At 40.6% G+C, this 13,587-nt stretch overlaps 1 protein-coding gene across 2 annotated transcripts in view; it reads left to right on the top strand.

Annotated features, from left to right (window-relative positions):
• The window catches only part of itga9 (integrin, alpha 9), a 369,220-nt gene extending 361,134 nt beyond the window's left edge, over positions 1-8,086 (top strand). For both annotated transcript variants that reach the window (XM_055633502.1, XM_055633503.1), the window contains exons 27-28: positions 1,193-1,312; positions 7,144-8,086. In XM_055633502.1, the coding sequence (XP_055489477.1) occupies positions 1,193-1,312; positions 7,144-7,242 (219 nt within the window). In that variant the 3' untranslated portion in view covers positions 7,243-8,086. The remainder of the gene's footprint in view (positions 1-1,192; positions 1,313-7,143) is intronic.
• The last annotated feature ends 5,501 nt before the right edge of the window (positions 8,087-13,587 follow it).

Genomic DNA, 13,587 nt, shown 5'->3' with positions numbered 1-13,587 from the left:
ATTACTGCAATGGGAAAATTAAATTCAGAGACATTATTTAATTATTGGAAAAACTTGCAGGAGCTGCGTTATACAATGTGTGAATGTTGGACAAAAGTACTTTAGCCATCAAACTGTTGGAGAGAAGTGCACTGGTTACATCATGGCCTGGTTCGGCAACTTGAACGTGCAGGAGCGGAAAAGACTGAGGAAGGACATTCTTGCTATTGAGGGAGTGCAGCGTAGGTTTACAAGGTTAATTCCCGGGATGGCAGGACTGTCATATGTTGAGAGAATGGAGCAGCTGGGCTTGTATACTCCGGAGTTTAGAAGGATGAGAGGGAATCTTGTTGAAACATATAAGATTGTTAAGGGTTTGGACACGCGAGAGGCAGGAAACATGTTCCCGATGTTGGGGGAGTCCAGAACCATGGGCCACAGTTTAAGAATAAGGGGTAAGCCATTTAGAACGGAGACGAGGAAACACTTTTTCTCACAGAGAGTTGTGAGCCTGTGGAATTCTCTGCTTCAGAGGGCGGTGGAGGCGCGTTCTCTCGATACTTTCAAGAGAGAACTAGATAGGGCTTTTAAAGATCGCAGAGTCAGGGCATATGGGGGGAAGGCAGGAACAGGGTACTGATTGGGGATGATCAGCCATGATCACATTGAATGGCGGTGCTGGCTCGAAGGACCGAATGACCTACTCCTGCACCTATTGTCTATTGACTGCAAAAAGTTTTGAACACTGCCCAGTCCATCACCGGCCCTGACCTCCCCACCATCGAAGGAATCTATCGAAGTCGCCCTCAAAAAGGCATCAAAGACCCACACCATCCTGGCCGCACATTCATTTCATCATTGCCATCGGGAAGAAGGTACAGGAGCTTGAAAACTGTAATGTCCAGGTTCAGGAACAGCTTCTTCCCTACAGCCATCAGGTTATTAAACACGACAACAAATAAGCTCTGAACTACAACAGACTTATTTGCACTAGATTTGTTTGTTTATTTATCGAGTATGCGTGCATGTGTATATACACACACCAAACTTTTTTTCTCCGTTATGTATTATGTTTACATATTCTGTTGTGCTGCAGCAAGCAAGAATTTCATAGTCCTATCTGGGACAATAAAACATTCTTGACCATATGTAATTCAATCTTTAATGTTGGTATCTGTGAACCTGTTTGACTTCAAGTTTTCCCTTTGTCTAGGTGGTGTTTGAAGCCTTGCATAATCTGGAACCTCGTGGTTACGTTGTTGGATGGATCATTGCCATTAGCCTTTTTGTGGGAATCCTCATTTTCCTGTTGCTTGCAGTCTTGCTTTGGAAGGTAAACTAGTCAAAATACGCGTCTGTTTTTTCTTGCAGTGGAAATACACAATGGTTCACCTTTAACATCCCCTTCCCCGCTCCACTGGCTCAATCTGCCCATGATCCATCCTTTACCTGGTTTCATCTTTCACCCACTAGGCTGGCTCTATCCTCCTCCCCCGACTTTTCCCAACCAGTTTTAACTGCCTAATCTCCCCTCCCCCCCCCCCCCCCCCCCCCCCCCACCTCATCCGTTGCTACTTACCATCACTAGTGTCTGACATTATACTACCCTCTCCCCCCACCTGGCTCCATATTCTCACTATTCTAATGCCCCTTTCCCACTTAGGAAACCTGAACGGAAACCTCTGGAGACTTTGCGCCCCACTCAAGGTTTCCGCGCGGTTCCCGGAGGTTTTTGTCAGTCTCCCTAATGGTCTAAAAAGGTAAGACCTCCCTGGTGGAATAAAACTGGGTGAAAAAAAGGTCTTACTACCTGCAACCTCCGGCACTATCTGCAACCTCCGGCAACCACCTGCAACCTCCGGCAACCACCTTCCGGCAACCACCTTCAACTAGCATCGCAACCGGCTTCAACTAAAAAATTACCGATTTTTAAAACGGCAACCTATTTTTAGCCGCGGCCGGTTTTGAATTTTTTGAAATAATCGCCGGAACATAGAAGAAGCGGAAACCACTTTTGACCATTAGGGAGACTGACATAAACCTCCGGGAACCGCACGGAAACCTTGGGTGGGGCGCAAAGTCTCCAGTGGTTTCCGTTCAGGTTTCCTAAGTGGGACAGGGAGATACAGAGTTGACGTGGATAAGCTTTTCCCACTGAGAGGAGGGAAGATGCAAACAAGGGGACATGACTTGAGAATTAAGGGACAGAAGTTTAGGGGGAACATGAGGGGGAACGTCTTTACTCAGAGAGTGGTGGCTGTGTGGAATGAGCTTCCAGTGGAAGCGATGGAGGCAGGTTCGTTTTTATCATTTTAAAATAAATTGGATAGTTATATGGACGGAAAGGAATGGAGGGTTATGGTCTGAGCGCAGGTAAATGGGACTAGGGGAGAATACGTGTTCGGCACGGACTAGAAGGGTCGAGATGGCCTGTTTCCGTGCTGTAATTGTTATATGGTTATTATTATATGGTTATAAGCTACCAAGCAGAATATGAGATTCCGTTCCTCTGGTTAGTGTGAGCCCTCACTCTGGCAATGGAGAGTTAGGCCCCAGATGTGAAGATGTATGGACTTAAAATGGATTGGAAACAGACCGAACTTAAGTGTTTGGCGAAACCTCTGCTTGGTCTGCCAAGGCCAACAGGATCTCCCAGTTGCTATCCATTTCACCTTTCCATTCCCATACTGACCTTACTGTCCTGGGCCTCCTCCACTGCCGGAGTGGAGGATGCACAGGACAGTATATATAGAAGCTAATTGAGACCACATGCCAACTTTTATATTCCACTTGGGCAGCTTATGACCCTGTGATATCAACATTGAATTCTCCAGGTAAATGCATAACCCTCCCCTCTCCCTTCTTCCCCTATATAATCCTCCTGTTCTTTCACCCCTACTCCCCACTGTGTCCCACCTAGACCTACCTACCTCTCCCCTTCCACCTACATTCCTTTCTTTAGCTTCACAATTCTCAACTCTCATTCCTTTTGTCGTGCAGCTTCACCTCTGCCTTTTGTTCCAACCATTTGCCTATCAATAACCCTCCTTACCAGGTTGACCCAGGTAATAGATCGACCTATTACCTACCAGGCCCAGTCCTGCCCCATCTCTCTTCCAACTTTCTTCTCCCCCGCTCCGATCAGTCTGTAGAAGTTTCCTGACCTGAAATGGCACCTTTCTATGTTCTACTGAGAAGCTGCCTGACCTGCTGAGTTACTCCAACACTCTGTTTCTTGTTTTGTAAACCAGCATCTGCTGTTCCTTGTTTCCCTAGTTCAGAAATTGCTTTTTTTAAGTAAGACTTTGTGCTTTGGGCCTAGGATTCTCAATCTCAAATTCAATATGAAATTATATGACGTTATAATTCTTCCCAGAGTGTTTTTTATTGTGAGATCATTAATCAATCCTTCTTCATAAACATGAATGAATCTAAAACTGTCTGTTCCCTGGCTGCTTCACCTCGTATTATTCTTAGAAACTGTGAATACATCCCAAAGATTATCTTTGTCAGTCTGTTTTGTCCAATGTGGGTGGAGCTTAAAGTCACCCATTGTTACTATAGTTCCTTTCTTGTAAGTTCCCATTATTTTTTGATTTATACTTATCCAACAACAAAGTGTTTTTGAAGGTCTTTAGACTGCTACCATCAGTGACTTCTTTCCCTCGCTATTTCTTATCTGCACTGAGCTAAGATTATTTCTCACTATTGATCAAATTGTTTATTAACACATATGCCTCACTCCATATCCTGTCTGCTTATCTTCTGAAACATCAAATAACATTGAATGCTAAATCCCAGCCTTCCTCACTTTGTATTGGTTATCACATCATTTATTTTAATTTCTATCAGTCCCAACAATGTGTCTGATTTATTGTGAATGCTGCCTACATCCAGAAACAGAGCCTTGAAACATTTTTGTTTTACTTTTCCATTTCTGGATTTAGTAGCAGGGGCATTTGAATGTTCTGACCCTATCACACTCTTGATATAATTACCCATTTTACTACACTGCACTCTTTTCTTATCCTCTCACTTTAACTTTCTAAAGTTCCCACTACCTGATCTCTCACCAATGCTTTTCTATCCCCAGCCCCATACAGTTTAGTCGAAAGTTGGTGATGTAACATATTGCTCTTTAAAAACATTGGGCTGTGTAGTTCAACTATACCATTTCTGCAGATACCAACAATAATCCCGGAAGTTGCCTGTATAGATAGATATGGTTGTATATATAGAATGCTAATTGAGCCAGGCTGCAACAGAGAAACATAGAAACATAGAAAATAGGTGCAGGAGTAGGCCATTCGGCCCTTCGAGCCTGCACCGCCATTCAATATGATCATTGGCTGATCATCCAACTCAGTATCCCGTACCTGCCTTCTCTCCATACCCCCTGATCCCTTTAGCCACAAGGGCCACATCTAACTCCCTCTTAAATATAGCCAATGAACTGGCCTCAACTACCTTCTGTGGCAGAGAGTTCCAGAGATTCACCACTCTCTGTGTGAAAAATGTTTTTCTCATCTCGGTCCTAAAGGATTTCCCCTCTATCCTTAAGCTGTGACCCCTTGTCCTGGACTTCCCCAACATCGGGAACAATCTTCCTGCATCTAGCCTGTCCAACCCCTTAAGAATTTTGTAAGTTTCTATAAGATCCCCCCTTAATCTCCTAAATTCTAGAGAGTACAAACCAAGTCTATCCAGTCTTTCTTCATATGAAAGTCCTGACATCCCAGGAATCAGTCTGGTGAACCTTCTTTGCACTCCCTCTATGGCAATAATGTCCTTCCTCAGATTTGGAGACCAAAGCTGTACGCAATACTCCAGGTGTGGTCTCACCTGGAGTATCTGTACAACTGCAGTAGAACCTCCCTGCTCTTATACTCAAATCCTTTTGAAATAGAATATAAGAGCAGTGAAGTAACGCGACAGTTTTATAAAACACTAGACCAAGTGGAACTCGTTGGGCCCCGTCCCCTCAACGTGCGGTTTGTGGGAGGAGGGGGTCGGCCTGCGGCGTCACCCACACAATAACCACCCCCACACACACAGGTGTTGGAGGGGGTGAGAGTTTTATAAAACATTGGTGAAACCGCATCTGGAATATTATGTGCCATTTTGGTTTCCACTATTATAAAAGGCCATCATTGCTCCGGAGACTGGAGACTGGAGATTGCAGAGGAGATTCACTGGCATGTTGGAGTGTCCTTATCATGAGGGGGTACAGGATAGGTTGGCTTTGCTTTCCTTGGAGCATAGAAGGCTGGGAAGGGGATTTAATAGAGGTGTACAACATTGTGAGGGGGATAGAAAGAGGAGTCAATAAAAAACCTTTCCCCACAATAGAAGTGGCCATAGGTTTAAGGTAACGAGTAAGAGCTTTAGAGGGGATATAAAGTGATTTTTTTTGTTCACCCAGAGAGTTATTGAGTTTGAAATATATATAGCTTGAGAGGGTGGTGGAAGCAAATCTCTCACGGCAACTAGGAAATATCCAGGTGAGCACTTCAATTGCAAGGCATGGAAGGCTATGAGCCAAGTGCTGATGAATAGATTAGTAAAGATGGGTACTGCAAGGTCAGCATGGTTATGGAAGGCTGAAGAGCTGTATGATTTCATGATTCTATAATATTTTAAAAGTACTTCAATTTCTGTAAAGCATACCAGGTCCTACTGAGAATGTGCAATATTGTTCTTCTGCTTCCAGTGCTTACACAGCATTTTCCAGAACTGCCTGTTGATGTATTAGATTTAAAACTTTTATGGATTTCTCTTTGACATGAGCGCTAATTTTCTGACCCAAGCTTGAAATCATGAAATTACATTGTAAGTCATTTAAAGAAAGAAAATATAATTAGAAAACATCACAGAAGCAAAGTCTTTCAAAATCAATAAGCTTCAGTTCTCCACAACTGATGATAATTCTATCACACTGTAACGGTGCTGCACCTAGATTAATTTTTATGACTATAATAATATTGATGGTGGAAAACATTTAAGATCAAATAGATATTTGCGGAAATGGTGAAAATTGCATAGACCGTGAAAGTTGTTGTGCTCACAGACTTTTCCCTCGGTTGAGATCAGATTTCCATGTATTAAGTTGAAAGTGAGGACAGATGTTAGACTTAACTGTTGGGGTCTAATTTCACCTGAGGCAGAGGAACTGTGGGTCAGTCTCCTATCCTTTGCTGTCAGTAGACGCTGCCAAAAATGTGAAGTTTTACTAACAAGTTTATACTAATGGAACATCTGAACTATTTTTTTTTAAAAGCAGTTGAAAGGAAAGACTTCCCGGACATGAACATTTCTTTGTGTACTTAAGCTTTCAACGCATCGCTGAGATTTGCATAAGCAAACCCTCAGGAATAAGAAAATACTGACTAACAAATATAAGGAAAGTTGAGCACTGACGAATGAAAGCTGTTCCTGAAGAGAGTGTAATTGGGAATAGATTCACTGATCTATGTTTTATGTTAAGTTTACCTCCCCCGAAATTGCGACATCACTGAATTTATCCTGTAAATGAGTCTGCTGAAGTTCACCAGAAAATTCCACAGAAAGGAACGGATAAACTGTTTAGTTGAGGATTTTGTAAACAGTAATTATCCAAATTTTAGCGGCCACTATAATATAGCACAATTAGTGATGAACCTCTTGACAGTAATGACAATGACGGCCACTAATACCTTTCTCTTTATTTGTATTTTCTCATGATGATCATCACCAACACTGGGGAATGTCACATTCACATTTCTGAGTGATTTTTGCCAGCAATCCCAATGATTTCACTGAAATATGAATTCATGTGATAGAAGCCAAAATGCTCTCCAAGTTCAGTGTTCCTGGCAATTGCATACATTTTAGCCTTTCAAAGGTCACTTCAGTTCACCTTGTGCAAAGGAAAGGGTTTACTGCAGTTTTCTGGGATGAAGACACTTTAACACCAACATCAGTCAACCTTCCTGCTGATACAGATGAGACAACTGTTGGTGGGTTAGAACGTAACCTCTATGGATGATTAAACACAAAATAAACAACATTATGCAAGGGGTAAAGGGCCCTCATTGATCACAGTTATATTTGCCCAAACTAAATTCTTGTAAGTCAGTCTGTATTTATTTTGGACTCTGATACATTCTATTTTTCTTTTTTCCCTAGATGGGCTTCTTTCGTCGGAGGTACAAAGAAATCATTGAAGCTGAGAAGAACAGGAAGGACAGCGAGGAAAGTTGGGACTGGGTCCAAAAGGACCAGTGAGCACCTGATAACTAAAGCATGTGACATGCAGCAGACAATTCATTGATCCTTCTCCTGAGTCTTCCATATGTGGAAGAAGGGATCCTTCTCCGGATTTTTTGGAGAATTGATAATTGAATATTTGTTTAATTCAACAGCTGGAAGCATTCCCGAGGCTGACACTGCAAGCAGAAGATATGTTGTGTGGTGCTTAGGCTTCCTTTAAAACCCATCGATGAATTAAGAAAAAAATGTGCTGTTGGGTCTAGAAATGAAAGAGATTACAATTTACAACAATACAGCCCTCAGGGGATAAATTCTCTTTGTGTGTTCTGTAAAGAGGAGCAAATATTTTTATAAGAGAAAAACTTGTCTGTCCAAATGTTTATTCCTTTTATATTTTTATCCAAATGTTTTTATCCAAATGTAATTTACTCATATTAATTTCTATATCACACTCACTGCACTGATGTCTTGCTCAGAGCCTGAGTGACGACAAGTTAATGAAGAAGCTATTTTGCCAAAAGCTCTTTGCAGTAAGGTCAAATCTTGATGATGAAAATTGCGACCACTTGTAGAGTTATCTACCACTTTCAGTACTGTATATTCTTTGCACTTCGTCTCAAGCTATTTTCATTATCTGCTGTCTGAAACATCTTGTGACATTGTACAATATAAAGATACTATTTTCAATCTATTAAGGAGGATGGGAGATAGCAGAGGAACTACTATTGGGCTTCGTGCTCCAGAGTTAGATCGGAGAACATGATTTCTGTGTCAGGCCTTTATTCAGAGACTCCTCCCCTGATCAACTGAAAATGTGCCATGTGTGGATGTGTTAGAATAAAGCATGCCTATAATTCTCGCAGTTGACTAACCTACTGAATTCCACAGTCAAATCTGACAGGAACAAAGGCTGCTTATCTGCACTTTGGAGGAAAGCAGTGCTGGTGGAGTGGTTTGCCTGCAAAGATGCAACACATTCTAGAAAAGACACAAAATGCTGGAGTGATTCAACGAGTCAGGCAGCATCCCTGGGCTACTGAGTCAATCCAGCATTTTGCGTTGTTCCTTGGTAAACCAGCATCTTCAGTTCCTTGGTACACAAAAATGCTGGAGAAACTCAGCGGGTGCAGCAGCAGCATCTATGGAGCGAAGGAAATAGGTGACGTTTCGGGCCGAAACCCTTCTTCAGACTGATGGGGTGGGGGGTGGGAAGAAGGGTTTCAGCCCGAAACGTAACCTATTTCCTTCGCTCCATAGATGCTGCTGCACCCGCTGAGTTTCTCCAGCATTTTTGTGTACCTTCGATCTTCCAGCATCTGCAGTTCCTTCTTGAACAATCTTCAGTTCCTTGTTGGCAGGGAATGGATAAGGAGAGGAGAATAAAATGAAGGTAGACAAAAGTGCTGGAGAAACTCAGCGGGTGCAGCAGCAGCTATGGAGTGAAGGAAATAGGCAACGTTTCGGGACGAAACCATCTGTACAGCTACAGAATTTCTGAAATAGTACATACATAAAATTATTGCAGAATAATTTTCAGATAAGGGGAGGAAGGATATAAAAGGAAGGACCAGAGTAACAGTCAAGCGTGTCAGGAAACAGACAGAGGAAAAAGTAAGCTGTAAGGAGGAAATGTGTAGCATCTGCCAATAGGTTTAAGATATTGCAGAAAATAATAGGGAAAGCATTTACAGGTGATAAAGGGGAGATGAATAGATTAAATGGGAGAGATTATTTTTTTTGAAAGAAAGGTGAATTGAGAACTGACACAGAAGAGCAGATGACGCCCAGGACAGATCCGCCCGGATCATTTTTAAACGTGGGGCAGGTTTGAAGGGCTGAGTGGCCTACTTTTATTTTCATACGTTCTTGTAACACAGTATAATCGAGGATTCCCATGGCTTGTTCATATTTGCATTCTCTTACAGACTGTTAATTCCTGGTTAATAGAGTAATGAAAGGAAATCCTTAGTATTTGATTCTCATTGAACCTTGAACGTTTTTGTGACTGAGATGCAGCTGCTGTGCAGAAATATGAACACAATACTCAAGCATTGTGATGTAAGTGCATGGCAGTTTACTTCTGGACCTTTCATTTGTTTTCTTGTTACATTTACACATGTCTATCACAATGCAGTCTTGGCTGTTTCCCTTCTTTCATTCTCGAAGCATTTGAGGTAATCCAAGATTCTGCCCTCCAACACTGTCCCAATTCACACTCAGTTTTGCTCAGCCATTTTCCCTGTGCTCGCTGAGTTATGATGACTCCAAGATATGTAAAGTTTGATATTTTCTTCCAGGATTTCAACTAGCATTATCATGTCATTTCCTGCCATCCTCTGATCCTCAAAATAACCTTGTTCTGTGCACAGTGTTGATTTAATTGTTCCACCATAATTATTGACCTGATGCGGGAATAAGTACCTGATGGAGTTTATCTAAAATTTTAAGAGGTATGGACAGGCTAGAATTCAGAATCTTTTCCCAATCTTAGGAATATCAACAAGAAGGGCATAGATTTAAGGCAAAAGGAAGGAGTTTTAAAGTTGATTGAGAAGAATGGTTTTTGCAGAGATTTGTTAGTATCTGGAATTTACTGCCAGAAGAGGTGGTTAAATTAGATGCGATCACTATATTTAAGAATCTTTGAGACAGGCACTTAAATGTGCAAGTATTGTAAGGATATGGACCTAATGCGAGCAAATAGGTCAACATGGACATCCTTTAAGATGCTCCTATAAAACCACCTCTTGCCCTAACATCTCTCAATTTGATGGGGAAATAAATTCTGTTTGATAACACTCTATGAGGCACTCTAACACATTTCATGGCAATATAAATGGAAATTGTTGATGTGTCATCACGTAATATAACCTTTGACATTCAGTTGTAAATTTTAGAATATTCTTTTTTTTTTTTCAGATTACAATATGGCGGGCTAGATTATAAATTGGAGTAGTTGGAATAGAAGTTAAAATTAACTCAGTTGAACTCTTTGCAATCTTATCTCATTGATGAGAGTTGTGTGCAAATAGCATCAGTGAGCATCCTTTATAAACTAAGGAAACCAACATTTCTATGTAACCTTGGTCTAAGCTAAGTACCCAGTGAGCTTCAGTTCACTACATTATTTAAAAAAAATTAGATCATGCTTGAATTTGGTGATAATTCTTGACAGCTTTAATTTCAATTATATTTGTTTGTTTGCATCTGCTAGTCATGTTCATCAGGTATGGATGGTTGTATCTGCAACACTGATCTGAGGGTGTTGGTGCAGTAACGATTTCTGCATGATGAAGCTTGCATCACGAGGGCAGGTCTCTGGAATTAGTTCACAGTTAAGGCACGATTGTACTGATTGTGAAACAGATTAAGGTTTAAATGGCCCAACTGTATTTTACCAGGATGTTACTTGGATTACTATGTTCCTTTCTATATTTGATGTGCTACTGAAAGGGAGCAGGCAAGGCATACAGATTCATATTCTAATGTGCAACTCATCAGTAAATTATAATAAACAATGCATTAGCAGTGTAAAGGTGAATGGGAATTGTAAATGCCCCAAAGGTGAACTTTTAAAATATGTTCTGTCACCTGATTGACTCAAACTCTGTATTAATTACAATGTTCTATCCTTCTGCTAAGAGCATTGGGGGGAGGGGGGGGAAGGGGGGGGGGGGGGGTGGAGATGGAGATGGAGATGGAGAATCTTCAATATGGATCGAAATGAGTAAAAAGCCAGTTTCCAGTCTTTATTATAGAGTAACATTAATGACTGAATGGTTGAAAGATTATTTAGAAGAACAAATTCCTGATATAAACTGGTATTTATGTTGCCATTTTCACAATTAAGTCAACTGTCAATGCCTCTGCTGCCTGCAACCTGTTAAGTGCATAGATTCCATACTTCTATCCTCACAGTTTCTTGAGGTCATTGAGCCAAAAATAAGGTATTGTTATTTTAACTCACAGGAAATGGAGGCTCGGGAGAAAACTGTAGAGCTAAAACTCCATAATGCAAAAATTCAAATCTGTTGAGTTTGGGGCTAAATTTGATACTTTGATAATAGGTCAAGGGAAAAAGTTGGACCCCAAACGTTTAACTTGAAAGATGATGCCATTGCAACAGAAACTATTGACTCGCCTATCTTTCCATTTAAATGCCAGAAAAGAGTAATTGCTTAATATTCTTGTGGCAGTCAATGAATCTCATTATTAAGCTCATATTATTTTGCTACTTATAGCCCATTAAATGGCCGTGTCATTTAGTCTTGCATTCTTATAAAATGTAGCTTTGCTGCTTAAAACAATGGCATAATTGAAGAGGTACATTATTCTTTTTACTGTAGGTTCATTATACATTTGGATGTCAATCCATAATATACTAGCACAGGATGTATAGTTCTTTTTGATTAATGAGTTTCAAAAATTTGGGGAAGATTTTTCATGCTGGACGTGATTGATTTCTCAATGTGCACTGCTCATTGTCATGGTTGCATGTTCTGAACACTCAAATGAAAAAATTATAGATAGGCCCCATATTGTTTTTTAAAAAATTGTTGTACTTGTCAGCTTTGTTCTGTGGAACAAACTGCCTATCAGTATTATGACTGAGGATTGAAGTTCCACTCCAATGAGTTGAGTTGTCCAATCTAAGTAGACACTCCAGAGAAATTCTGCGTGAAAACTAAATATCATAGGTGCTGTTTCCCAGATGAGACACAAAATTAAGATTTGGTCTAAATTCTTAAGTATCCATTAAAGAGTCAATGACACTGTTTTGAAAGAGAGCAGGGACCTGGCCAATACGTAATCTTTGATCAACTTAAATAAAATAAATTACCTCGGGATTCATCTCCTTTTTGTGATTAGGATGCATTCACGCAAGTCAGCTGTTAAATTATCAAGTACTATAGAGGCTATATTCCAAATGTATATCATTTCTCTGAAGTGCATCGTGATGATGTGTTATCATGAAAACAATATGTAAACAAAATAATATTTAGTGGTTATGCTTAATGTACAGAAAAAAGCAAATGAACATTGTCAAAGCAATGCATGTTTCTGAAGACAAACTCCTGCGATAGAAAGCCAGTTGAGATAAATCAAGTCAAGGACTGATTAGGGATAGTCAGTGTGGCTTTGTGTATGGGTAATGGTGGCTTTCAAATTAAATTGAGTTTTTTGAAGAGGTAATCAAGAGGATTGATGGAGGCAGACATTGTCTACGTGATTTTAATATGGCTTTCGACAAAGTCCTGCATGTAGACTGATTCAGAAGGTGAGATCACATGATATCTATGGTGAGCTGGTCAATTTGATACAAAATTGATTTGGTTGAGGTGTCAGGTAGCTTGTAGAGAGCTGTTTATCAGATTTGAGGCCTGTGAAGAGTGGCGTGCCACAGGGATTGGCGCTGATTTGCATGAGGACGCTGGTAGCATGTTTGCAACTTTCCAGATGACACCAAAATTATGTGGTTTAGTGGACAGTGTTGTCTAAGATTACAACAGCAGCCAGACCAACGTTAGAGCTGCATAGGACATTGGTGAGACCACACCTTGAATAAGGTGTGCAGTTCTGGCACCAATGTTTAGGATGGATGCGATTAAGCTAAAGAGCTTAAGTCACATTGGTGTGGTTGGGAGTGGAGGTCCCAAAAACCGGATGGGCTGGGACTGTTTTCCTTGGAGTGAAAGAAGCTGAGGTATGACCTTATAAAGATTTATAAAATCATAAAATCGCAAAGGTAAATGGTCATAGTCTTTTTCACAGAGTACAGAAGTCTAAAATTAGATTTAAGATGATACAGAAAGATTTAAAGGGGGCTTGAGGGGCAAGGACAATATCTTCACACAGAGGTTGTAGGTATATGGAACAAGTGCTGGACAAAGTGACAGAGGTGAGTACAATTTCAATGTTTAAAAGACATTTGGACATTACATGTGCAGGAAAAGGTTTAGAGGGAGATGGGTGAACTGTAGGCCTACGGAGCTAGCTCAGGCAGGCACCCTAATCAGCATGGGCAAGCAAGGCCAAAGGTCCGTTTTCCTTGCTGTCTAATTCTATGAATCAATAACACTTGTGACAGTAATTATCTAGTAATAGTGCTGGTGAATTCCACAAGAGCCTTTGAGAAAAATAATTCATCACTAAGATTGCTTCTTTTTATATAGGGTTGGTGGGGTTTACTTACATGCTTTACAGTGCAGTAAATAAAACCCTTTTGAAAAAGCAAACTAACCCGGAACCATTTTGGACTTGGTGAAAAATTATTTATTTTTAAAGATTATGTTTGTAGAAAAGTTCTATATATATTTATCGATCGTGGCAAATTTTAGAAGACAGTTGCTGGCTAAAGGG

The sequence above is a fragment of the Leucoraja erinacea genome, chromosome 4 (assembly GCF_028641065.1).
Source record: "Leucoraja erinacea ecotype New England chromosome 4, Leri_hhj_1, whole genome shotgun sequence".
NCBI classification, from domain to species: Eukaryota; Metazoa; Chordata; class Chondrichthyes; order Rajiformes; family Rajidae; genus Leucoraja; species Leucoraja erinaceus.
Note: the sequence above shows the minus strand (reverse complement) of the source record. Positions and strands in the feature narration are given on the sequence as shown.